This window comes from Chanos chanos, chromosome 10 (assembly GCF_902362185.1).
Source record: "Chanos chanos chromosome 10, fChaCha1.1, whole genome shotgun sequence".
NCBI classification, from domain to species: Eukaryota; Metazoa; Chordata; class Actinopteri; order Gonorynchiformes; family Chanidae; genus Chanos; species Chanos chanos.
The window spans coordinates 32,303,226-32,330,314 of record NC_044504.1 but is presented as its reverse complement, the minus strand read 5'-3'; the positions used below and the strand labels follow the sequence as shown (position 1 = coordinate 32,330,314).

Here is a 27,089-nt window from a genome sequence, read left to right as displayed (position 1 = left end):
AGATGCTGTAGGCTGCATAATTTTATGTACAGATAAACATGTCAGTGCAAACACTTCACGTGGTGGTTTGTTTTGGTGATTGTGTTGAATTATGTCTTGAAAAATATTCCATTTAAACAGCAGGCTGTATTTTCACTACTGTCTAGTTGGACAAAATTAATGTGTGTGGATATAGTACCTCCAAGATTCTAATCTGCTTTTGTAAAATCAATGGAATGTGTGCCAAAATTCTTTAAATCTTTTATCTTCTGGATTGGGCATTTTTAAATAAGTGTCAAATAATTGTCAAAAAGAAAAAAAAAAGATTTTTCTTACTTAAATGAATGCATCCCAACACACTCAACCCTAAATGAGAAACCACTGATGTGATTGTGTTTCAATTAAAAGAAAATCGCATCCCAGTCCTGAGCTGATTTGCGTGTGTCAGATCTGAATAATGATCATTAGTCCAGTGTGGCACCAGGCTTGCCAATGAGAAACACATTCAGCATACTGATGACAGTTGGGCTGCTGAAGACCAGAGCACAGTGCACTCTGTGTGTTAGGGATCCATCACTTCCCTCCATTTTAAAATGCTTAATGGCCCCTCTCTCCGAGACATCGATTTCCTGCATGATATAATGCATGTTGATGGAACCACGGTACGGGAGTGGAATGTTGGAGAAAGAAAGACAAGAGGGCATGTGGATAGTCTGGAAGGAACAGATGTGGGGAAGGAAGAAGGGGGGGGCAGGGAGGGGTCAATCCGCACTCCTCACCCTCGCGCGCATACACACGCTCCCGTGAGACATTTGATTGGTCACAGCGTGACGGTGTGACGGCGGATTCTGACAGGTCAGCTGTAAGTCATTTTAGTTAGAAGTCACTGACGGCCTGTATCAAAATGCATTTGAAGAGTCTGATGTCCTTGAAGGCTTCCTGCCATTTAATAACTAACATCAATATCAAAATGTAAAAATTCGTGCTCTTGTATAACTACAGTGCTCAGCAGCACATTGTGAACATGAGGTAGTCTTGACGACGTCACGGTCATGTCATTATATCTCCTCTGTATGGAATGGTTTTCATCTAAGCGTTTCCTTTTTTACTCGGTATTTTTTTTAAACAGCGTTTGAGATTCTCTGCACTGTGTTCACCCTGCAGTACATTCATGCTTTGTTCTGTTTAGCTCAAGCACTAAGCAGCTCTTTTGTTCAACTGACTGTTTTCTGCAAAAAAAAAAAAAATTAGAGGAGCAGTTGTTTCTTCTCGCTCGGGTTTTGAGGAATTAAACCCTATTTATGCTCAAAATACTCCGTCTTATCTTGTTTTACAAAAAGAATGTGAACAGCATAGGTATGTTCATATTGCAGTGTTGTAATGTACAGTAATACTAATCAGCCCCTGGGGAATGTGTCTATGTTACAGATTTCAATGAGTTTGGTGATGGTGCCTTAACTCCACGTCGTCTGTGCGGCCAGCTGTCCTGTGAGAGTTGGATCTCTGGCACAAAGACAGAGAAACACAGCAGACCTGCCATGGCCAGTGGTAACTATCCATTACCAATACTACCCACCGGCACCATTCATCCGACCAGTTACACCATGAGTCAAGCACGTGTACTGCACACAGAGAATGGACTGAAATATTTGATTATTTATAAGCCTCATTAGTCCAAGCCTCTCACATCTCTTAAGCCTTTCACTTTGAAGTGGGTGGAATATCTAACGAGGGCTCTGTTTCATGTTCTTTGGTTAGAACACAGGGTGAAATTCTCTCAATTAAATTTGACTTGAACACCACCAAGCTCTGTGACTGCAAGAGAGAAAGTGCAGTGGCTTTGGTCACGAAATGATAGTTAAGATAAGGAAAATAAAATGATGTTCAGGACCGGCGTGATATTTAGATGAGGGAAATTTTTACCCTAGCCTGCTTCTCTACATACTTTGACTATAGCTTCTTCATTTCTCTAGTGGAGTGAATGCAAGGGATCTGTGTTGGGTCTGTGGCCTTCTGCATATTGCCAGTGTTTAATCTCTGATCTCTGTGTTCTCCTATAGCAGCAGATGGTATTGGGAGCTTAGGAACGGAGCAGGGCCACCTGAATGTGCCAGTGGCTGACCACAGTGCCTGGGCCACCGCCATGAATAATCTGGGTATCGTTCCCATGGGGTTAACCGGACAGCAGTTGGTGTCAGGTAAGCTTACACCTCCCTAGAATCCATGTGTCAAACCCATGCTCTGCTGTACACTTTACTCCTCCAGGGAGGCAGGTGGAGTAATGTGAGCTTAAAGAGGGGGTTCTCAAATGCTCCCCTCTGGTAAGCAGTGCAGACAAACACGAGCAGGCCAAGCCAAATCTGTGACCTTTACAAGCAATGTTATACAGGGGGCTTTTATTTTAAACCATGTTCCAGTCTGGTGAGTATTATTATTGCTCTAAAATGTCGGATTGTTCAAGCTGCGAGACACAGAGGTCTTTCAGAGTGCTGAAGACTCCCTTTGATTGTCTTCCCAAAATTCTGAAGGGATCCTTCAGAATTTTATATTTCAACCAATAGCGAGCAATATTGTCACAGCACACTGTAATAGTTAGCCCTTTGTCTATAGTTATTTCTTTGTCTGAAACTATTTAACAAACAATGTGGAATCATGGCCTGACTAGCTTTCATCAGTCACTGTAATCAACAGTAATGATAGCCTTCTCTGTGAAATCAAATTGTATTGTCTCTTGTCTGATTATTTCTATCCATCTGAGTGGATTATTATTGTTTATGAAGTGAAGGTCAGTAGGGATCAGGAAATGAGTGGTAGGAACTCGTACAATATACAGTTTCTGTTTGAATGTATCTTTTGTGCTGTGAAAGCAGTATTGTCACTATTCAGTGCAAATGGAGTCTTCACTGAGTTTGCATTCTAATGGAATTACCATCCTGATGCGGAGAGTGATGGTGGATTGAGGAAAATTAAGATCAGAATAAATTGCATGAATAGATTTTTAGATCATGCATATTTATGGTACTGTTGCAAGTGAGTTGACTCACATCATTTGAATTGTAAGTTTTTTTTGTTCTTGAGTGATTTGAGGAATCATTGAGCGCTGAATATTAAAACGATTATCCTCAGTGTCTTGCCTGGAGCCCTTGTTAATACAGTGAAGTGAAAAGAAACACCGTAGGCATTCAGCAAAAGGTTTTTGGGTTTTTTTTTTGACTCGTAAGCGTTTTTTCCCTAAATACACGTTCTTGTTTTTTTTTTATGTTTTTGTGGAATACTCACGGTAATGATCACAAAAGCTTTTGTTTTGATCTTTCCACAGTATTCTTCAAGATTAACGCTTTTAAAATGACTGCCAGCTTAACAGATGCATCTGCACATACTTATTTCCCGACAGCCCTTCTCACACAATTTCATCGATTTCCTTCAACATTTTAAAATCCTTCCACCAACCCCACCCCTCCCACCTAACCCCCTCCCCCGACCACCTCCACCCCCTCCGCCGACCACCTCCACCCCCTCCCCCAACCACCACCACCTCCTCTACCACCGCCACCACTCCATATTAAGATTTGCTTTGTTAAATTATTTTAAAGTCTGCATTCATCCTGCAGGATTTGTAAAGTGCCAGAATGATTTGACTCCAAATATAGAGGATTTTCCCACAGTTGGCGTTGCTATTGTTAAAGCTGTATTGTGAAGGTTATTAAATGAACACAGGGGGAGATTCTGAGTCGGAATTGTTGTAAGCTCTGATTCACTGAATGCCTGGATTTACACAAGACTCGGGAAGGCTCTAAGTTCCTTGAAAAAACAATCACTCTCTACTAGGAACAGTGGAGCACTTTCTATGTGACCTATTTAGTCACCATTATGTTTTGACATGATGACATCTCTCACAGTACAGTCGATGGTATAGTCTAGACCGAGAGCGATGTCTGTGGAAACTGATGACTGGGATGACTGCCTTGTTTAACAGGAAAAATGTAAAGAGGTTTTATTTATACCCTCTGATGTTATTACGGTCGTTTTGTTTTATTTTAAATTCTCTTTTCTGTCGCCTCAAGAATAATTCGCTCATATTATAAACCCCGCTCTACGTTGGATCAGATCTCAGAGAGTTAACCATTGCTGAGTAGGCTACCAACTGGGATGAAAAATATAATAATGTCTTTTGTTGTTAAACCAGACAAGTTGAAAATAGTCATTAAGAGCATGAGAACTATAGATACAGCACTCTTGTTGGAGCCGGATCTATTTCATGTGAATCTGCAGAGGGGAGGCAAATGGAGGGCATGTATAGCAGCTTCTCATTTCTAGCTAAAGTGGGTGACAGGGTTGGATTAGTTTTTGGTGTTGAAATGTAGATTGCACAATGTCACTTTTTTACTTATCTGGATATAATGAAACCTCATGAATGTGTCATGAGGAAGGACAGCCAGTCTTTCAGGTCCAAAACGTGGATGAGACAGATTTCCTCATAGATTATACATTTGGGATAGCCGCCCAGGTAAAAGTGGGTTAGTGTTATGCATGTATACTTAATGGCATTTTTGAAGCTTTAGATCTCCGTGCTAATCACAGGCAGCTGTTTCCTGAGTGTTGGAGCTGAAGCACTTGGAGACCACAGGATTTTGGTGGATCTCATTTCTGTGGAGAGAGGAAAAAAACTGCTAATGACAAATAAAACCTTGAACTATTCCTCTTTTGCTCTCTCTCTCTCTCTCTCTCTCTCTCTCTCTCTCTCTCTCTCTCTCTCTCTCTTTGGCAGAAAGAAGTGAATTTTTGAGCCAAAGAAATGAGCAGGAGCCCAACCGTTCTCAGAGGAAGGAAAAACAACATTAAGAAATGATAAATGTGAAGTGTCTCCATGTGTAATTTACCTGCTAGAGTCATTACAATTTACATTTTGATGAGTTTTGCATGGCCCTGCTGAAGCTCGCATTGCACATGACTGCCACAGCAGAAATTTATTGAGGTTAATCTCCATTTTTTTTTCTCCAAGCAGAATGAGATTCCATACCACTTCAGCTTCATCTGGCTAACAATGCATTAGAGTTCACTGTGTAAAGACTGCTTGGTCAGCATTCTGGATTTTTTTTTTATTTATTTTGATATTACAGGTTCCAACCAAGTTCTGTTAGGTTTCCTGCAGGGTCTCCAGGAGATAAACCGTTTTTCTGTGTGCACTATTTTCAGTGAAATTCTGTTTACGTGTCAAGGAAAAAGATAAGAGATCTCAGGATTTTTTTTTTTTTTTTTGGAAAATCTCTGTATTTCCAACTTTCATATGTTCATATCACAAATGGCAGATGCATCTATCACAGAGAATCAAACTCCATTACGAAGTTTTAATGATGGTGGAGATAGATGATTTAACACAGAGAGCAGTACTGCACAGCATAAGCATCATGACCCCATTATGGTGTACAGTGCAGTCTTTGTTGTTTATAGTGTTTCTATATGTAAGGTATACATGATGTCCATATATGCATTAAAGCACTTTCACCACACATTCCAGTGTGTATTTCATCTCTCTCTCTCTTTTTTTTTTAGGGCTGTTTACATCTTGGTAAATCCTTGGTTTTTCAATTTTAGATCTTGTGTGGCTTACTGTAATGAAAGTGCAATGAAGATGGCACTAATCTTTGGTGGATTTCCTTGGTTATAAATTTCTTGGTGTCCAGAACACTGCACAGCTTTAGATTTCACTCTCTGTGATGTCTTTGGACAGCTTGACTGACAGATTGCGCTAGCTCCTTTGAGGTTCAAAAGTTCAACCACTAATCAATGGCTATAACACGCTCTCTCTCTCTCTCTCTCCCTCTCTCTGCTCTGCTCTGTTTGTCTTCCTCAGATTCCATCTGCATTCAAGGCTTTGACCCCAACCTGGGGATTATCACCCCCATCAACCCCATGATGGCAGGCATCAGTTTAGTGCCTCCCCCACCTGTACCCCCTGAACTTCCTGTGATCAAAGAGATCATCCACTGCAAGAGCTGCACACTGTTTCCTCAGAACCCTAGTAAGAGACTCTCTTCATCTCCCGCTGGTTTCTGCTCTAACTTTATATACTGCATTATATTTCATTCACCGAGAGCTAAAATTGCGCCTATTTACATAATAACCATGCGTGTCCATTAGTTATGCCGACATTAACAAATCTAATCAATGGATGGTGAGCGCTCATGTGTCCAATCATTATTCATGAGAAATAGTTCACTGTACTGCAAGCTCCCTTTCAATAAGTCATTGTGCTGTATACATTGTTGTGACTCTCCAATTTCACATTTAATTGGTTTTTGAAGGCGCATTGAAAATGCATTCACCGCCAAGGCCCTTTTGTTAAACATTCTGCATTTTGTTAGGCTTAAAAAAAAAAAATTGCACATACACCTTATGTTCTGGTTTCCATTCAGAGAGACTTTTAAAATAACCATGACGATACTGACAACGGAGATGTGGGCTACAATTGCTCAAGGAATCATTGAATTCAGATTGAGATGGATACAAACTATGCAGCCCAATCCTGTCATGCAATATTAGGTCACAGTAATCTCTCTGACCACCAGTCTATGCATATTACAGCATCTGAGGCAGAAAATGAGACAGAGATGGGTCATTAAATATGAAGTGACTGTTCTGTACTCCGTTCAGTATAAATTTTGTTCTTGTCAGCTCTGTGTCTAATTGATGTAATTTTTTCATCAAATGAGAGATTGAAATTCCCTGCATGAATTTCTTTAGACTTGCCCCCTCCTTCGACCAGAGAGAGGCCACCAGGCTGTAAGACCGTCTTCGTTGGTGGGCTTCCAGAAAACGCAAGCGAGGAGATAATCCGCGAGGTGTTTGACCAGTGCGGGGAAATTGTCGCCATACGAAAGAGCAAGAAAAACTTCTGCCATATCCGCTTCAGTGAAGAGTTCATGGTGGACAAAGCCATTTATCTGTCTGGTGTGTCTTATTATTGGATTTACTCAAAGATGCTTAACTCTGAAAAACAATATTTTATCATTAAAAGATAAATTAAAGTAAAAAGAAAAAAAAAAGAGAGAGAGCATTTCCCCGACTCCCATTTATCCTCTGAGTACAAATAATTCACCCCGTAGTAAAAAAAAATAGCCCTCAGGCACCAGTAGATTTTAAGAGTGTGTTTGAACAAACAAATGATGTTCTAATGTTTCAGTAAAAAAAAAATGTATTTATTTACAATAAAGAGACAAATATTTATGAATTATGTTTCTCTCTTTTTCATTATTTATACCAGAGCAAGTAGTGCTTGTGTGAGTGTATATACAAAGATGCATGTCTAAGAGCACTGTTTTATGTTCCTCAGGCTACCGAATGCGCATTGGCTCCAGCACAGACAAAAAAGACTCAGGTCGCATACACGTGGACTTTGCTCAAGCGCGGGACGACTTGTACGAGTGGGAGTGCAAGCAAAGGTTACTGGCGAGAGAGGAACGGCATAGGCGTAAAGTCCAGGAGGATCGCCTGAGACCTCCCTCACCTCCTCCCATAATGCACTACTCTGAGCATGAGGCAAGCCTATTGGCTGAGAGACTGAAGGGTATGTAGTTCCTCCGAGAATGCTGTCATGCGCTGAAACCACGCTGTCTGTCATCATTAAAGTCTCACTGAGGGAAACGGGCTGTGATTGCTCATTTGGTCAAAACGAGAATCATGTGTTGATTTTGGGAGAAAATTCAGCAGGTTGTGTTAATGTTAACTGGAAAACAGGCCTGAGAAAAACTGCTGTATTTCATCACCAGGCAACAGCCCACAAAGTTTCCAAGTGATCCACCAAGTATTCATTTGCGTGGACAATAACAACATTATAAAGTCGTTTTTTCTCAGTTTCACTCTGTGAACAGTTACTGCCCTTTTCCTCAGTAAGCCAGAGGCTAAAGGCCCAAGCCAACGGTTATTCAGAGGTGTTGTAAAATATTTAAGCTGTGCTGCTTTGCCCAACAGCTGCAGGTTTGATGTTTACTTGACATCTCCCAGCCATGGCTGACAGGTATCTGATTATGTGACAGACGAGAGTGGATAAGAGCCCAGCTGTGACTCTCATAGCTGGTCTCCGTGTAGCTGCCATCCAAACTTCCCCCCAGCTGCTGTTTACCTCACAGAAATGGTGTGTTTATGCAGTCAGATAGATCTAACCATGTGGCCAGCAGTGGCTTGTGGTGATGAGTGGACTGTTTAGACCTTGCTTGAAGGGGGAAGAGTCCCTTCCAGGATTGAGTGGATGGCGTTCTCTTCGTCTGAATGAAACAGCGTTCGCCTGACCAGCTGCTGCTGATTTAGAGATTGCCCTGTTGTTTTTTACCCGGTTGGATATATGCGGTTAACTTCACCATTAACTGTAACACATCATAACATGTCCATCCTCAGGAATTTGAGATTTTATATGGCTCTGTGCTCTCTAGAGATCTCAGTGGTATAGCGGGGGGAAAATGGGCCTGGACAATGTTGCTTTACACTTCATTTTTTGGTCAGCTAATGCTCTACAGACATTTTGTTCTACACACCAAATTACCGAACTCCTGCTATTTAAGTTGTTACAGATAATTGTTCATGTCAGAAATGATTTTAATTTCCCGCATAGTTATTTCATTTTGATGACTGAATTCAAATTTTAGATTAGCACGAGCCCTGTTTTTACAAGGCAGTATTTCCCAGCCACAAGCAGCTTGACTTTTAGGATCAATGATTTTCCTGAAAATAATTTCAAATTCACAAGAACACCTGTCAGAGATGGTTCTATTATTAAGTATGAAAGCACAAAAAAAGAATTACGTCGTATAATTTGCTATTGATCTGAAGCCCATGCCTTGATGGTCTCGGCTGAGATTTTTACAAGCTTCACATGATTTTTTCTTTCTTTCTTTCTTTCTTTCTTTCTTTCTTTCTTTCTTTCTTTTCAAAATTAGACCTATCCATCTTATGCCTTCCATTCAGATGTTTTATCAGTTACCTTACGCTTTGTGTCCTCAACAGAAAAAAAAAAGGTTTCCATGAAAGCTGATATTTGCCTGCGCTAGGTTATGATTAGAGAGAGGCCTCGGGCGGACAATGGTGATTGGCTGATGGCGACAGAGGTTGTTTCCATGCCTCTCCAAAGTCTCTCATCTCTGGAGAGTGTGCTTTCGTTTTAGACGAGGGGGGACTTGACTTGCCCCACCCCCTGCCTTATCAGCGATCGCTGCACAAAGCCTAAAACGTTCGCCATTCTCTTAGCGTGGCATGTTTTTGGCCACTGTGCAACTTGTCTATGCTAATTGAACCCAAAGGGCATCGCCCAGAGCATCTCTAGCACAGCTCAGTGCTCCGTTGGCGAAGGAATGCAAACGGTGACAGGAAACAGTCACTCCCTTTTTTTCTCTCTCTCTCTCTCTCTCTCTCTCTCTCTCTCGCTCTTAAGGCTTTTGTCTAAACCCAGATTAAGTTGCTCTGTGCAGTTTAATGCTGCACAGTTTATATAGAGACTGTTTAAATCATAATGGTATGCAAGCAGGCCGCTGCTGTTTTTTGTATTAGGAAGTGTCAAGCTGAATTACATCGGGGGCAAACACCATTCCGCTAGAACATTTCAATGTAATAATTCAGACGCAGGCAGTCTTAGAGGCCCACTACTAGAGCTCTGTATTCAGTGGAACTGTCTTTTTCTTTTTTTGTGTTTATCCTCCCTGCATCACTCTTTCTTCACGTGCATTTTCACTCTCTTTTCTGACTGCTCACCACAGGTTCCTGCACAACATTTTGAAGTGTTCGGCTCTTTGATAATGTTATTCATTCATCCCTCTAAAGACTCTGATTTGCCACCCCCATCCCCCACCCCCCACCCCCACGGAGACTGTTGCTGATCATGCGGTCACTGATTGGCCAGTAACAGAGAAGCTGTCGAAAGAACCGAGGTACTGGGAGGAGCGTGGGAGTGCAGGCTGTGAAATTTGAAGGGAGAGTGTTAAAATTTACATATTTGCATGTCTTATCATGATACTCATTAGAAGTGTGAGAGGCTGTGAAGTCTCATTTGGCCGTAGGAATTATTTTTACTCTAGTCAAACGGTCTTCTTGCCTCGGGGCCCAGAAAAATGTTCTTCCCCTTAATTAACTGGGTGCACCAATGTACCACCTTAATGGCGTACCTGCTGTGACTCTGGCAGCTGCTTAAAACCTTCTGCTCCCTGGGGTCCCCCATGAAACGATAGGTGACATATGGAAATGCATAGATTAATATTGATGAAATAGTCTAAAGATATAAAGTGCAAGGGAATAAATTGCCATTAGTTACAGTGGTACACCATACAAATCTTTATGTATAATTTATACATCTCGTATGATCTCATTCACACGGCTCTGGCTCTTTGTGAGTCGGTAAGATAACTGAACGGCTAAAAGCGCGCAGACGAGGCCAAGCACAAAAAAGTTGACGTTATTGCTGCCGTATAGGATCTTGTTAAAGGAGGGCTCTAATTTACTGCCGGCCTCGCTGTCTCAGCTCTGACTCAGAAGCAGATTTCAATTATACGTCCAATTCTGGGTAATGCATTTCACACAGGTCCACAGAGACCAGATTATGAAAGCCTGAGAGAGACCACACTGAATGCCTCTTGTGCTAGTTGCTCTGCCCAAAATTACACTTCACGTTGAGTCATCTAGAGGCTGGAGTTATTTACCCATTCAGACACTGTGATCGAAAGCCCCGAGCACAGCTTGTGCACGTCAAGTTGACCGAAAAAACTTTAAAGCTAATGAACACTGAGATGGAACTTAATGATTGTTTAATGTTCTTTTGATGCATTTTTAAAGCATGAGGACAGCATTTTTGGTCTGTCTGAAAATTGTCCATTAGACCTGTCCTCTCATTTTATTTAAATTGTTTTTTGTTGTCATTGCCTACAGATTGCCACTGTTATGTTGAAATAAGTGGATAAGATTATCATCCACAACTGAGTGGATAAGATTATCTACAACTAATCCATCGATGATGCCCAATTTGTGCCGTAAAAGCGTTATTTAAGAGCCCCATTCTTTTTTTTTACATTATTTCTCTGATTAAAGAGGAAGGCATTATAACCTCTTCATCCTTGCCCCTAGACGACGGTAAATTCAGCGAGGCGACAGCGGTGCTCTTCACGTGGATCGACAGGGGGGAGGTGAACCGTCGCACTGCCAATCACTTTTACTCCATGATCCAGTCGGCCAATAGCCACGTCCGCCGCCTGATGAGCGAGAAGGCTCAGCACGAAGAGGAGATGGAGCTGGCCAAGGAACACTTCAAAAACTCCCTTCTCGCCATCCTCACACAATGTAAGGCCCTGTCCCACCCTCACGGCTCCCTCCAGCACTTTTATCAGCTCTTGTTACCATGAGACTTTTTCATCTATTGTTACCATGACAACAACACTTCCAACGGGCAGTCTAAGTCCTTTCGGGAATACTTCAGCATGTTAAGTTCTCTTATTAGTATGTTGTCCGTTGCATATTCGGTTGAAACGTTAGTGCCGTTACGACGAGCCATTGAAGGACGAGCCGTTCTGTCAAAGATCAGTATCATATCATATTTCACTCAACAAAAGAAGCAACCGTAAAATGAAAATGCACAAAATCTTTCGTTGACTGTGCCCCTTATATTATTTCATGAATAGATACTGCGTAGCAAAGATTACTGCACTGGTTGTGTATTGTACGCACAGTTTGCATTTGTCATGAGTCATGTTTCAAATAGATGTTCAGAGGAGGTACATGTACACAGACAATGAAAGGCACTATGAGTATTTGCTCTGTAAGACACTGTAAGTAGCCAAAGTCCAGAGAATTGCCCGTGGTAAGTATAGACCCATTGGAAACAGTCTGGCCACATAGCAGAGGTGGAGATGTCCAACTTGCTCAACAGGTAGGCCACCGTCAACGCATTAACAAAAGGGAATGACTAAAAAGAAAAAAAGTGATATTCACGAGGATGAGAATTTCACTTTTTAGTCTGACAAAAAACAAATGTACGTAAATTTGATGGTGGAAAAGGATCTTGGTGAAAATTGAACGCAAGGCAGAACAACAAAGCAGCACTGCATTTTTCTCTCAGTAACATTAATGAAGGAAAGGTAAACGCTTTCATCCTCGTCCAGTGAGCCTTCATTTAAAAATGGAAAGAGTGGGTTAATGTTTTAAGGTAATATGTGTCATGATGTACTCAATGAAAAAAACATTTGGTTCTTTTTTTTATGGTTCTAAGTTATTTATTGCTCGTAATTAATATTCATTTCATATTCATAATACTGTTTTATAAGCATTCAGAACAGAACAGTGTTTAAGGCAACATTTTACTATGGATGAGAGTAAATTTATTAAATATATACATTTGACAAACAAACCTAAAAAGTAAGTAAAGCATAAAATAACATGCCAGCAGTTCCTCCAACCTTCTGCTCCAAATTCTCGCACGACTTAATATCCCAAAAGGATTTGCCACCCACTGTAGAATGTTGTCTCTCTCAGTCCTAAAGGAACTGAATCTGCAGCTAATAAAATGTAAGTACAATAAAGCAGAGACACATGCCCAGGAACCCAGGGTTGATTAAAAAGGGTAATTTTTTGGGGGGGGGGGGGTTCCTGGTGTATGCGCGTCTCTGACTGGCAGTGGTACAAAGCTCTACATAAATGGCTTGTCTTGTCTTGACTTCCTTATTCACCAAAGTTGAGCAGATTACGGCCGTATTCACCGCTGCCACCAGACAAAAGGCCTGGGACCATTTCTCAAAAGCGCAGCGCAAGAACATAGACATTTGGCGAAAGCAGTGTGAGGTTGGTACTTCTCCTCCCTTCTTTGTCATGCTGACTCCACAGTCTGCAGGAATACACTGCAGCTGTTTGTGTGTTTCTTGTGGCTGTTATAATGCAGACATGTGTAGCCTCACAGATAAACCATCACAAGGCTCCGATATGGGCTCGCTAAACCGCGGGACCTCGAATGTTTCGCATTAATGACTGCTGCCTGCACTACCATGGCAACAGACGCTCCCACGGTCAAAATGATGCTCATCAGTGATGAGCCTGGATTAATAATTTACAACTCATCAGATGTGAATCAGGACTCCGTGAAAAGTTAAAGAAGAAAAAAAAAAAACGGCAGATTGATGTTGTAATGGGATTACTTTGATCAGAGGAGAAATCCAGGGAACTTGCTCTGGATTTCACAAATCATAAACTGTTGAGCCTAAAAATTCACATGATGTATATTCAGTATACACAGAGGTACAGTTTTGTTTTGATGAAGTTTAAAACGAAAACCTTTAATTCTGCAATGAATTCAGTTACCTACTTAATATCCTGTTGTCCCACAAGTACGTGGACTATATTGCATTAACAGCTGAGCATAAGGAGATGTTTTATCTGTGAGCGTCAAATTTCAGGTTGAATCCCCACGATGATACGTACATATAGCATTCATACATTTCTGTGAGTCGAGTCAGTGAAAGGAATCGTCCCATTTCAATACACAATGCATCTTAAGGTAAGATTTGCTTTTGTGGAAGTGGTAAGCTGTAATCATATCAGACGCCGCCTTTGTGAAATCTTGTAATATAAAGCTCGAGAGAAAAACAAAAACACAAAGAAATTCCAATATAAATTCATGGTCACACACAGACACACACACATTGTGTACACAGTAGCATTTTATTGTAAACACTTATCAACCCTTGAATCTCATTCACAAAAGTTTGATTTAGTCTCACCACAATGAGAGGTGAGGGGAAGCCAAAGATAAGACGACATTAAGGAATTTATCACGCATTTTGCTGCTATATGAGCTATCAAAGTACGCTGACGAAAAAAGGCTCGAACAGCTAGTTTTCACTCACAGATAACAAACTACTGCTCTGTTCTCTGGCTGCTGACTGTAGCATTACCAAGCATATTTATTGTATATGTTGTCAGGAGATTTCACAGCGGTGGCGTTAAGCATCCTCTGTGTTGATCCCTGTAATGGCTATCAGAGGATCAGTGGGCTTGGAAGTTTGTGTAACGTGATTTTTTTTTTTTTTTTTTTTAATGCTCTGTTTTTTCAGCGTATGACAAATGGAGCATCCAAACCATGCTCTCATACGGCTTAAAGAAATGGCAGGATCTTGGCGTACCCCCCGTTTAGTTTTGGGGCACAGAAATCAGTCACTAGGGGAAGCATGATCCTGCCAAATTATTCACTCTGACAGTTCAGAATTTTTTCTGCATTTGTTTTTTATTTATTTATTTTTTTCTTTCGATCTGATGAAAGCAAAGAAATTAAATATTTAGGAAGATCTAATTTCCCTAAACAGAAACATGTCGCTGACGTGGTGTTAATGTGCGATTCCTACGGTGACTTCAGTCATGTTTCTATAGCAAAATGATCCTAAACGCCCGGGTATCGTTTGACTTTTTTTTTTTTTTTTTTTTTGGAGCAGTTTATGAGGTTAATCACTGCTCTTAAAGTGCTGTGCTCCTTATTTTAAAATCTCTTGTCTTTTCATAAGAAGATTTTTTGGGGGCATGGGCCATTAAACGGTGATCTCTGACTGTGGTAGGAGCTGCGGAACGCCCACAGTGAGGAGATCATGGGGATACGGAGGGAGGAGGAGATGGAGATGTCAGATGATGACCTGGAGGAAAGCCCCTGTAAGAAGGTCTGCACAGAGGACTCGGGTACGAGCTCAGAAAGGATCATGTCAGCAGGGGTTGTTTATTTATCCTAATCCTTGGACTGGCTCCAGGAATTACAGAGGAGCTTTGTAAAAACCTACAAAAGTGAAATCTTGATCATTTCGCTCTTTTTGTGGAAAACGCGTTGCTTTGGCGATCAATAAGAAAAGAAGTCTATTTGGAAACATATAGCTATAGAGCTTTACAAGTTAAATGTTGAGACCACAGTGCTGTGTCTAGTTGAAACTACATGCTCATATTCTTTAGGTAACTTTGTGGAAAAACATTTTTTTGAGCTGAGATGTCAAAATGAGTTGTTAAATTTTTCAGTACGATTTGATTAAGAATGTTATTATTTTGTCAAAGCACAGCAGTAGACGTATCCCGAGCCGTCTTGGGATTCCAGTGTCAGCAGTATTTCATAACCTGTCATAGTACACAAGATCTGAATCCTTAAAAAAACGGATTTTGTATGGCAGGGAAAAATATTTAACGGTTTGGATGCTGTGTTGACTCAGCGGAGCCACAGTGCAGTGACCAAGCTGTTCAACAAACTTCACAATCAATTTTGGCCAAGTTCCCAAGGCACAGTTTATTTAAATGCCTGGTGTGATGACGGCAGCAGACATTCTGTCTGTATTGGACTGCATATCACTCAGATAAAGCAATTGCTGCTATCAAGTACATGCAAAGGTACCACCAGCATTCCCTGACTAACCAACTGCTTCATGTTGAGTCACATTACATTTAAATTGACTGTGTATCTGCATATGTTAATTGGAAGGGGTGTAGGCAGACTTCTGGATGTTACCCAGTGTATGCGTGTTAAACAATTCTTGTGTGTGTCAGAGAGAGAGAGAGAGAGACAGAGAGAGTGAGATGAGGGAAGAGAAGTAGGCTTATAAATGCTGTTTTCTCTCTTTTTCTTGTTCTCTCTCCATCTCTCTCTCTCTCTCTTTCTCCCTCTTTTCTCCAGTTTTGGCAGCGCAGTCCTGTGCTCTGCGGGAGGAAAATGACAGTCTGCGGTGGCAGTTGGACGCTTACAGGAACGAGGTGGAGCTGCTGAAAAAGGAGCAGGGCAAGGCCTACCGCACAGAGGAGGACCACACCCAAGAACAACAGCTCCATTTCCTCCAGCAGACCATGCACAGCATGCAGCAGGTAAACATATGCACAGACACAAACACACACACAGACAAACACACACACACACATAAACAAACACACATAAACAAACATGCATAAACACACGTACATAAACATATACACACACGCACCCACACGCACGCGCACACACGCACGTGCATATGCACGCACGCACACACATACACAAACATGCAGTACACACGCGTGTACGCTTTCAGTAACCAGCCTACTTCGGTTTCACCCTGATAAAATATGCTTCGCTTGCCTTCCTTAATCACCATCCTGACTCTTAATCTGACTGACTCATTATAAGCAGTGGCTTAGCAGAGATGGTCCTGCCACCCCCCACCCCAACTCTCATCCATTCAACATTTAATGTGCTCTGTTTGGCTCCCGTCTTCACTCTCTTTTTTTCCTCTGCGTCTCCTCAGTGGACTCAGCCCTCTTTTGTTTCATTCACTTCATCACACGCAGGCGAATGACAGCTCCTGCTCAGCGTCTGTGCTGTGTGTCGTTTGAAAGTACGCTACTAACCTCGGAGACTGCTCTTTGTTCTCTGCTGCTCCCTGTTGTTTCTGATGATGCTGTTTGCGTTCCCAGCAACTGCTGAGTCTCCAGGAGGAGCTGAAAAGTAAAGAACTGGAGCTTGAACAGGCCAGAGAAGAGCAACGTTACCTTGAAGGAGAGGTCCTCGCACTGAGAGACAAGGTCAGCCAATTTGTTACGGTTCAGTTCAGTTCGGTTTGATATTCATTTAAACTCATTTCAATCGTTTCTGTTTTGTTTTTTTTAAATGCACCGCACTTTTTTTTTATTTCATCATAAAACAGTTTATAGAAATCTTGGCCTCAAATTGCAGGCCGATTGTCAGGAGAGGACTTTCTACAGTAGTGTGTGCCTGAGGCAGTTTAGACTTCATTAAAGCCAGTAACATTTAAATGTTTCATTTAAGAAATAAAATATTAAGTAATCATTTGTTTACAGTGTTATGCAGGTAACATATTGGAGAACTGTGCTGTTTTGAACTATCTTAAAACGAGAGGATTTAGGTTGTTCAGATATGACACGGCCCATTTTGGCACTCTGTCATGCTCCCTCTCTCTCTTCCTCTAGCTCTCTCCCTTTCTCTCTCTCTCCCTCTGTCTCTATCTCTCTCTCTGTCTCTATTTCTATTTCTCTCTCTCTCTCTCTCTTCCTGTGTGACAGCAGGAGGCCAGTCTGCAGCCCCAGGTCACAGTTCTTTCTGTGTTTGCAGTGGTTCAAAGCAGCCAAATATGGCAGTCACCAGAGTGCTCTCTAACTTTCTTTCTTTCCCTCTCTCTCTCTCTCTCTCTCACACTTACACTCAAAAAGAAAGACACACAAACACACACACACACACACACACACGGTTCCAGAGAAACCTGAGGCCAGTCCCTCCAGAAAACTTTCCTTACATGATGGATTTGAGCCACACTAGCTAGAGGGGGTGGAACAAGGCACATAGGAAAAGGGTTCTTTTTCTCTCCTCATCACTTTCTCATCAGCTGAGTCTGCTTCAACCTCTCCCCGCAGTGCTCCGCACTCTGTCTGCCTGCACATCACTGGAGCCTCCTTGTGTGGCCATTTCATGCTCTCAGTCCTGGCTAAAGCATAGAGGATTTGCCCATACAAAGACCATGCAGGAGCACTTCTTACATTCACACTGTGTAACTCAACCCATTGTCAATTTAGCCCAGCTGATAGCGCAGCATCCCGGACAGCTGAGCGGCTCCACGTGATGGCTCAGGTTTCGGTGTCAGCTCAGCGGTTGGCCCGGGAGCCCAGAATAATGGCCATGCTTGTTTACTCTGTTTTTCTCTAACTGCAGACACTGGTTTGCATGAATGCTATTTGACTGAGATAATGAGAACATCAATAGCGGTGGAGGTCCTGGGGAGACCGTAGCGTGCTCTGTTCCTCGCCGAGCAGCTAACGGATGAATAGGTTCCCGCATCCTTCATGTGCAGGGGGCGTTCGCTTCCATACATTCAAGACGTTCTGACATTGAAATGCGTGCTGTACAGACACACTGCCAATAGTTAAAAAAGACTGCTATATATAAGGAAACACCACAGTTACAGTGGCAATATGAAGCCCTTTCCTGAACATCCATTAAATATTAAATATTCTCTGCATTTATGACGCTGGTAAGTGCTTTGTGAACTTGAGGCTGCGGTTTCCCTAGCGATTAGAGCGTTTAAAATATTTTCTCATAACGCGTTTAACATAATTCAAATCGTGTTTCAAATCATGTCCCACTTTATATTCAATATGTGTCTGACACTTTAGAGTCCCATTATTTTTACAACAATCTGATAGAATTGTCCTAGTGAAAACCTTCTCCTTCTTTTTTCTATCCTTTAACAGTTTTTGAACAACATGGACTCTGTGGATGGGAGCAATCACAACGCTGAAGGTCACGAAAAGGTAAAATCTCCAAAGTGACTGCTCCGTCTCTCCATCACAGGAAATAACTGATTAACGTAAACAAAGCAGACGGCATCTGATATCAGCCCCACTCCAAAGCCGCGCCAATCACTTAACATTGCTTATTCCCCCCACCACTCCCCCCAACCCACCCACCCCACCTACCCCATCCCATCTACCCCATCCCGCCTCACCCCACCCCACCTCACCTAATCACTCCATCTTTCCATCTAACATCAAAAACTTTTTGTTATTGTCCAAAGCGGTTTAATATTTAGTCTGCCAGCTTCGTACCGCTGTTGGCACAAGTTTCCTCTCGGAAACTCTGCAGGAGGTGAAGGCTCCCCTGCAGAGCCAGTGTAGTGGAAGTAAAGAGGAAGGGGTCAGGAGCAGGGAGCGCTCCCTTGAGGAGTAGCTAAAGGCACTCTCCTCAGACAGCTGAAAAAGAAAACAGTCCTCCGGGGGATGTGCACGTATAGACGGTGACCTTTTATCCTCACGTTTAATGCAGCTGGAATTGCTCTGGGGTCTGGCGTTGCGACGTTAGCTCGGACGCGCTCTCGACGTCTGCGGCGCGGCGTCCATTTCTCCAGACTTTTCAGAACGATGTTCTGCTGTGTATGCTTCGATTCACCCTTTCAGTGACTTATGGCCTATCACTGCGAGCAATCTCCCCAGAGATGAGTCGGTTAAATGTCAATAGCCATTGATTGCTCTGCATGAACCGTAGACTGTTTTGCATTTTTAGCGCAGATCACTATACATGTTGTGTATTTATAGTCATACCAGCCTCAATGTGTGTGTTGTACCATTTCTTAATGTCGTGCGTGTGTGTGTGTGTGTGTGTGTGTGTGTGAACAGAGCATGAACGGCACTGCAGCACTCCATCACCATCGTGAGAAGAACAGTGAGGGCGTGGCACGGGGTCCTCTGAGAACAGAGAAAGAAGCTCTACTCCTAGGTAATTATATGCTATCTATATACCATTGGCCTTTGATGTATAATACATGACGAGCTGAAGACTAACTCACCCAAATACGGGATGAGCCGTCTGTTCAGAAGAACAAAGTGCAGGTGAAAAGTATGCAGGTCGCCCCTCGACGAAGTCCACTGGCTTAGTGCTAAAATGCCTCCAGCCTTATGCGATGCCAGGGAGAAAGGGAGGAGGAGGGTGCTTTTAAATGGGTTGGGGGGGGGGGGGGGGGGGGGGAGGGAGAATCAGCATCTTTGTGTGTCTGTCATGTTTCTGGATGAAGATTCTGTGGAGGGCTGAGGACGTGGGACACGGGGGGGTTGTTTGTCTCTCTGCCAGACGCTCGGCTAGCCCTGGCACTGTGAGGGCCACACAGCTTCTACTAATCCCTACATACGTTTACACACACACACACACACACACACACTTCCTCTGTCTCTCTGAACAGCCACACACCAGTGCAATATCGCCCCAGTCACAGGGAAAAAAGACTTCATTGGGGAGGAGCTAGAGACGGGAGACAGAGTGGAAAGCCCTCAGCCAGAACGGCAGAAAAGGAAAACTTGTTCCAGGAGACTGGAGTGAAGAGACAGACTGTAGGACACAAATTGCTCAAATCTCCAGGCACCCCCCCCCCCCCCCCCCCTGCTGCTCCAGCTCTTAGCACTAGAGTATTTACTTTTGGAGAAGAAGCCTCCACGCTAATTCATTTGCTTGGATTAGCTTGCCTTTGTCAATCTTTTTTGTGTAACCCCCACTCCAACCCCCCCCCCCCCCCCACGCCTGTCATTGTATGGTCAGTTCCGCAGAAGCACCGCTTAAAATGGTTCCTCTTCTTCTGGAGGATCACTGTTTGATATGATATCTGTGTATGGAGGTAGGTAACAGAACAAAGTTATTTTCCTCTTTTTTTTTTTTTTTTATGTCCTGCATAGCAATGAAACCTAAAGGGAGGATCTTGCTCACACTACGGAGCCGTCAGCTTCGGCACAGCTGTCGGGTTTCTCATTTGAAGACGTGAACGGACATTTTGGACTAGCCTATCTCTCTCACCCCGCCTTCAGCAGTATGGCTTAGCATGGCTTGCAGAGGGAATTGAATTAGGTTCCCCCGTAATTGGCAGTGTTACACCATATAAATCAAGGAAATAAATATTGGCTCTTGTCCTCTCCAGGGACAGCACTATATTCTCTCTCTCTCTCTCTCTCTCTCTCTCTCTGCATCAGAGCGTTACCTTTGCAGGACCTCTCCAAAGTAATCAACTCAAGCGTGGGGGTTCTGCATGGACCAGTGTTCTTTGATAGTGGATTTTTTTATGATGGTGCAGGCCACATTTATCGCCTGGGCTGTCTCTAATGAAATGCTTGCTTTTTGTTTCTCTCTCAACACAGGAATCATATCAACATTTCTTCACGTCCACCCTTTTGGAGCCAACATTGAGTACTTGTGGTCTTATATCCAAAGGCTTGACACAAAGGTATTTTACATTGCCTCTGCAGACAAACAGTCTCTCACTCTTTTATTAGGATAAGATTTAAAGAAGCATGTTGTTGATTACAGATGTGGGAAAATGATGATTGTCTTAAAATATGAACTGCCATGACTATGAATTAAGAAAGATTAATTGGAAAGCTGTATATTCCGTGTGTGCTCTCCTTGCTGTTAGCATTCATTAGACCACAGATGGCCCGACTCAAACACAGTCAGTGGAGGTCTGATCTTTTCCCCTTAAAGTCATTTATTTGGGCCCTTCCCACATGTGGTTCAATTGTTTTTGAATATTGATCGTCATTCCTCTGATAGACCATTTCTGCTTTCCACCATTTGTTTGGAGGCAGCAAAAAGGAACTGCAATCGCAGTCTCCTAAGCAATGATGAAATACGACTTACAAAATACGATCCTTTTAAGTGCAGTGCTGGCATTGAATTGGCATGGCTCTTGGTGCAGAGACTGCAGTCGGTAAGGGCCTGTAGAAGGGTGATCTAAAGGGATGAAATAGTAGTAGCAGTGTTGCCAAGACCAAAAAACAAAGTGAGTGTGTGTTTGTGCGCGTGCATCACTGAACCGTTTCTCACGCTGTTTTCCTCAGATCTCGGCCGGCGAGCTGGAGAGGCTGATGGTTCGTTTGCCCAACATGTTTAAGCAGGAGTTCAGCGGAGTAGGTGCCACACTGGAGAAACGTTGGAAGTTCTGTGGTTTTGAGGGTCTCAGCTCAGCATGACCAACAAAAACACCTCAATGACAGATCCATAGACATGCTGAATGACAGTTGTGAAGACTGTGGTACAACCCAACCCAAAAGACAAGTAGTTTCATGACACGCTGTATTCGGGTGCGGCTCAAGCGCCTGCTTCCTTTCACAGTCACTGACGATGGCAAAGGCGGCTGCCAGACACAACACGACGGAGAGAAATCAGGACAGATATATTTACTTGAAACATCTCTCCAGATTTCTGGGCCTGTTGCGTAAGTCTTCAGTCAATGAAGGGAGTCTCCAAAGACTGGGGTGATATCCAAGAATCCAACACTGTTCAATTATAAATGTGGAATATGGAATATGGAGTCTTGCATCTATTAACGGATGTGTGGTCGTGGCCCTTCAGCACCTATCAAATCCAATGTGTTTGGAGATGTTCATTGTACTGGAACTTGACTTCACATATGAACGGTTCTTTACGTATGGCCAGTGAGCTGCAACTGATACTGTCTAAACTCAGAGAACCTTTCCCTGCTATTGAGAACATTTTGTTCCAGCCTTTCATGTTGTGTCAAACTTGTATGTAATGTTCTCTTTGTGATTTGATGCTCCAGTGTTATCTGTCTCTATAAATTAAGATTTTTTTAATCTAATAAAGAAGAGGTTTTTATCCAGAACCTTCCGTGAACATTGAGTCACTTATTGAGATCAAAGAAACTGTTACATCAGTGTTTCTGAGTCCTTCACAGACTTTTGGCTTTATTGCGTCTGACATGTTTATTTTGTTTCCTGTTTGATCCATGGCTGATAAACAGCCAAACGACATGTGGCGGATGCGGAGTGAAGATTTTCTAATCACCGAGAATATGACGACGCGTTAATAGGGAATGAGAAAGGGAGGAGAAAACCATTGGATCTGTATGTTAAATGCTCTTTCGTTTGATATCATCACGCTCAGTGACGCTGCTTAATACTGACTCATAAGTAGATACGAGACGTTATTTGTGAATTTCTGTCCCAGTGATACGGAAATCAGATGCAACGCGTGACCGAGGACAAAAATACGCTCGGCCTAAATCGTTTTGCTCTGCAGTGGAGCGCTGCCCGTTGGACGATCCAGAATGTTCACCGTGGAGAGGCAAATTAGTCAGTCCCTGCTGTGACATCTGTGTGCATACTTGTACCAGTGTTCCCTCTCTCTCCCTGTCAGAATCCTCCTTCTACACACCACATTTTAAAGCAATGATCAAGGTTTAAGAAATCTGTTACCTAACCAACCTCATACCAGGTCCAGTACTATTGGATATCGAATCACGCTGAACCTGAAAAGGTTTTAAGACAGCCGCAAATTCAATTCTATATTAATTATTAACTGTGATGTGGCACAAGTGCTGGCCTGAAACGCAAGACATAAAAATGTTTAAAGTTTGACAGGCTTTCATGGACATTTTGAGGCTGACAGAAGAATGATGGATTTCTCTTTCAGAGACACAGCACTGTCATCAGCAACTCAGTGTAGAAGCTTTACACAGTCAGCAATTTAAAAAAGAAAAAAAAGAAACACTAAAAACAGGACAGCCTAGCTGCTATATTTAGTTTGCCAGCATAAAGACAAATTTAAACTCCGAGACAAAATGGAGGTACTTTCATTCGTGTCTTAAGATGGTGCCACTGTAATCTTTTTTTTTTTTTTTTTTTTTTGGATTATGACATTGTTCATTTCAGGAAAACTGTTTGTTTTTTTTCTCCTGAATCTACAGTTAATAATAATGTATTATGTGTCCTACATGATATTTTCCACTGGCTGAAGAAACATATTGTGGCAATGCAGGATGCTACACAGCTCTGGTTCATATGATTCCACTTTAGACAATAGCTCACGACTGTCTGGACTCAAATCCTTCTCAGGATGTGCAGTTATGGAAAGAGAACACACTGTCAATCCAGACCCACTTCCTGAACTGTTAACAAGCTTCGGCTCTTCAGACTTATGCAACCTCAATAGGCGGGGACCACACTATTTGCTAAAGCCTAGAACAATGGCTATGCTGTGCATCCACTATGACATTATGACACAAAATAGTTACGTGTTCATAATGATTCAAGCATAATCGGGACAGCCATAAAAGGAATTTATGAATGTCTTAATTATCTTGTCTATCCCATTTCCCTAAGTCATTTTCTAATAGCACACACGGTCCAAGAAATATTGTATCCTTTCGAAAACCAGAGGCTTATTTTAGGATTTAGGCGTTTTATCTTAGAAAAACTGCTATTGCAAGAACGATGTTTTACTGTCTTGAGCTGCAGACAAAAAAAAAGAGAAAAAAAAAAAGTTGCCAGAGTAATACTGCAGACTAAGAATGAAACACTTTCCAAAATGACTCTTATTCTCTTTCCCTGTGTAACTCCCGTGCTTTGTTTACTCTGCCTATTGAGTTCAAAGAATTAATACAGTCCTGATATTTCAAGCAGGGACTAAAATTAAGCACACGTTTTTTTTCCATTATTCCTCCTTCATCCTGTCTTTCTTTTTCCATCTATGAAGTCTGTAACGCGATGCATGTCTGTGAAGTGATGGATGGTCGGTCAGATGGCAACAAACGCAAGAGGCTGTTTACAAGCCCAGATTGAGCGCCTGTCTCTCTCTCCCATTTTGAATAGCTCCGCGATCCGTTAGCCAGGGCTTGTTCTATTGTTCCCTTCTGTCAGCCACTTACATCACCAGAGAGGAGACAGAAAGCTTGTATTTGTCTTGTGGGTGCCATCAGTGTGCGCCCATTGTCTCTGTATTAATGGGATCCAGGTGATGCGACAGGGACATCCGCATTGTGTGATTGGTCAAGGGGACCTTGACTGACTCTCTTTGCACTTACAGAAATTGCACTGCATTGCAGGACACTGGCACCATTTTAATGCTTCTGCGAACATACATATATATATATATATATATATATATATATATACACATATATATATATACACACACACACACACACACACACACACATATATATATATATATATATATACATATACATATATATATACATACACACACACACACACATATATATATACATATATATATATATACACACACACACACATACATATATATACATATATAAATATACATACATACATACATACATATATATATATATACACACACATACATACATACACACACACACATATATATATATATAAACACACGCACATACATACATATATGTCTTCATTAGTGAAAACTATTGAAAACTACATAACAACATGTCTGACGCACTGAGGTTGTCTATAAATAAACTGGGTACAACTGGGAATACAGTGGCATTAGCCACACGGATTTCTGCTAATGAATCTCCTTGACAGCAGCTAATTAGCATCGGCCTTTGTGTGTGGTGTTTATGGGAATGAGACATTCAACATTAAAGCCATTTACGCTGTGCCAAAAGTCATGCATTTTTGCAGCACAATTTGGTTTTGCTGTGTGATCTGTGTAAATAGTGACACTGTAATCTGTGTGAAAAATCACAGGTTTTTCTTAAGTCCAAATGCTTTAACATGATGAAGCCAATACGTTCACACAGATCATCCCACCGAGATCATTTTAAAAGACAAAAAGCAAAAAAAAAACTCACATTAATGAAATTACACAGTCCTGTGAAAACATATTTGTACATTTCTAGAAAAGGGTTGATGTTGTATGTCTATTTGAGTTGTGATGCGTGTATCGCTACTGGCTGATAGCTGAAGCGTTTCCATTCTGTCAGTTGAACATGTTGACAGGAACTCCCTCTCCAACACTTACTCTGTCTCTCATAAGATCCTCATCCCAGACATCAATCACGCCTAGCGTGGGCTCCTTTCCTAAAACTCATATACTCACCGCCAGAAGTCCCACTGTGCTAAGCGAGAAATATAGGTTGCAAAGTCTGAATTTGTAACTACGTGGCTGTTCATTTCTGACGGGAAAAACTTGTGTTTTTCGACGGTAAAATGGAACATGCAATGCAAGTCTTGACAGTTTTGACAGTTCAGAGAAAACTTGAGGAAAAAAAAAGAAAAAACCAGAGATGACTGAATAAGAGGAACAGCACTGTTCATGAAATGTATTTATATTTCACTGACTGATTTCTGTTTTTTTTTTTTTTTTCACATTTTCACAGAAAAAGGAAAGAAAATCCTTCAAAGAAAGATAATCTAAGATTGAAACTTATATCAATGAAATGGAAACAAACACAATATTTGATTTCCTTTATGGATTATTCTTTGTAACACAGTGATTTAAAATGTAACACAAGTCTATTTTGGTCCTGAATTATTGTAGAAACAAAAGCGTACTTCGTAGTAGTTGCTAGGCAACCGGTACCTGTAATCTCCATGTCATTACAGCATCAAAATAATAACATGGACCGCAACATCTATTCTCTCACCAGTTCTTAATTCAGTCCATGAGTTACAAATCAGATTCTGACAGCTGTAGTGTTTTAATTTCTAGAGGCTTCTCCAGGGATCTAGAGAAGGTTTTACAAACAGCATAACTGAATTCATTTTCAGTATATCAGATTATGGCTATGAGTGATATTTAAAGTTTTCATTTGCTCATAAGTAAAATTGTGTTTCCTTATTAGTCCAGTTATGTTCTGAGATGGGGAAGGGTTGTGTTTCTGATATGTGTTATCAAACATCAGATTTTTCATTTCTACGATGGCAGTAATTTGGTGCTTTATGGTGGAATTTAAAGCGATCTGTCTTGAATTGTGCTTAAGGGACTATTTTATGGTTGCATATGAGTGGATAGCTGCATATGAAACCGATAATCTCTAATCCTACTATCACAGGATCAGCGACATAGGCAAACCTCACTGAAACATTGTTGGGTGCTTTTCCATTTGGTTTAGATGACACATTAATGCACAAAAGTAATGTAAACAGATTATTGCCTCATACCACATGACCACGAGTAACATATGGCAACCCATACGACATCCTTTCCCCATACTCCCAGATGAACGGGGAAAATCCTTAGATAAGAGGAACTGAACCTGAGGATCAAAGAGACATCAGACAAGTATGGACTGCAGCTGTTAAGGACACATTGGTCTTCCCTACAGAGACATGTTCCCTCTAACTTCAAGGCCGGTCTGAGCCCTCATAACTGCAGAGTAGTGCGTGGTATTTCTGCTATCCTACTAAAATGCACTCTGGTTTCCAGAGTACCTAACAGGTCAGGAAAATGGAATTGTGTTGACACAAACACTGATGTAAAGCGATGGACAGCATTGTCAGAGTGAAGGTTTTACATGTTTCAAATGCGCAATCTGCTAAAACAAGTTTCTCATGAAGTGAGAAGTTCTTCTCACTCAAATCCATCATGCGAGGACCAGGGGTTGGTAAACAAGCTCTTTGGACAGAACCGACGTCCATAAGAAATGAGTCCTGTTTAAACGTACGAGTCTCGGATTCACACTTCCTAATGGAAACCACAGCCAGTGGGGAGGGAAAGAGAGAGTGAGAGCAAGAGAGCGAGAGAGAGAGAAAGAGAGTGAGAGCAAGAGCGAGAGAGAGAGAGAGAGAGAGAGAGAGAGAGCGAGAGCGAGCGAGAGAGAGAGAGAGAGAAAGCAGCAGAGTGCAGGCTTGCTCAGGAACTCCAC

At 41.9% G+C, this 27,089-nt stretch overlaps 1 protein-coding gene across 1 annotated transcript in view; it reads left to right on the top strand.

Annotated features, from left to right (window-relative positions):
* enox1 (ecto-NOX disulfide-thiol exchanger 1) overlaps positions 1-22,049 on the top strand; it is a 47,819-nt gene extending 25,770 nt beyond the window's left edge. The window contains exons 2-15 of the mRNA XM_030786471.1: positions 1,408-1,527; positions 2,040-2,177; positions 5,834-6,001; positions 6,724-6,930; positions 7,313-7,546; positions 11,083-11,295; positions 12,683-12,789; positions 14,550-14,667; positions 15,641-15,825; positions 16,411-16,518; positions 18,199-18,258; positions 19,120-19,219; positions 20,623-20,708; positions 21,322-22,049. Of these exons, the coding sequence (XP_030642331.1) occupies positions 1,518-1,527; positions 2,040-2,177; positions 5,834-6,001; positions 6,724-6,930; positions 7,313-7,546; positions 11,083-11,295; positions 12,683-12,789; positions 14,550-14,667; positions 15,641-15,825; positions 16,411-16,518; positions 18,199-18,258; positions 19,120-19,219; positions 20,623-20,708; positions 21,322-21,453 (1,866 nt within the window). The 5' untranslated portion in view covers positions 1,408-1,517 and the 3' untranslated portion in view covers positions 21,454-22,049. The remainder of the gene's footprint in view (positions 1-1,407; positions 1,528-2,039; positions 2,178-5,833; positions 6,002-6,723; positions 6,931-7,312; positions 7,547-11,082; positions 11,296-12,682; positions 12,790-14,549; positions 14,668-15,640; positions 15,826-16,410; positions 16,519-18,198; positions 18,259-19,119; positions 19,220-20,622; positions 20,709-21,321) is intronic.
* The last annotated feature ends 5,040 nt before the right edge of the window (positions 22,050-27,089 follow it).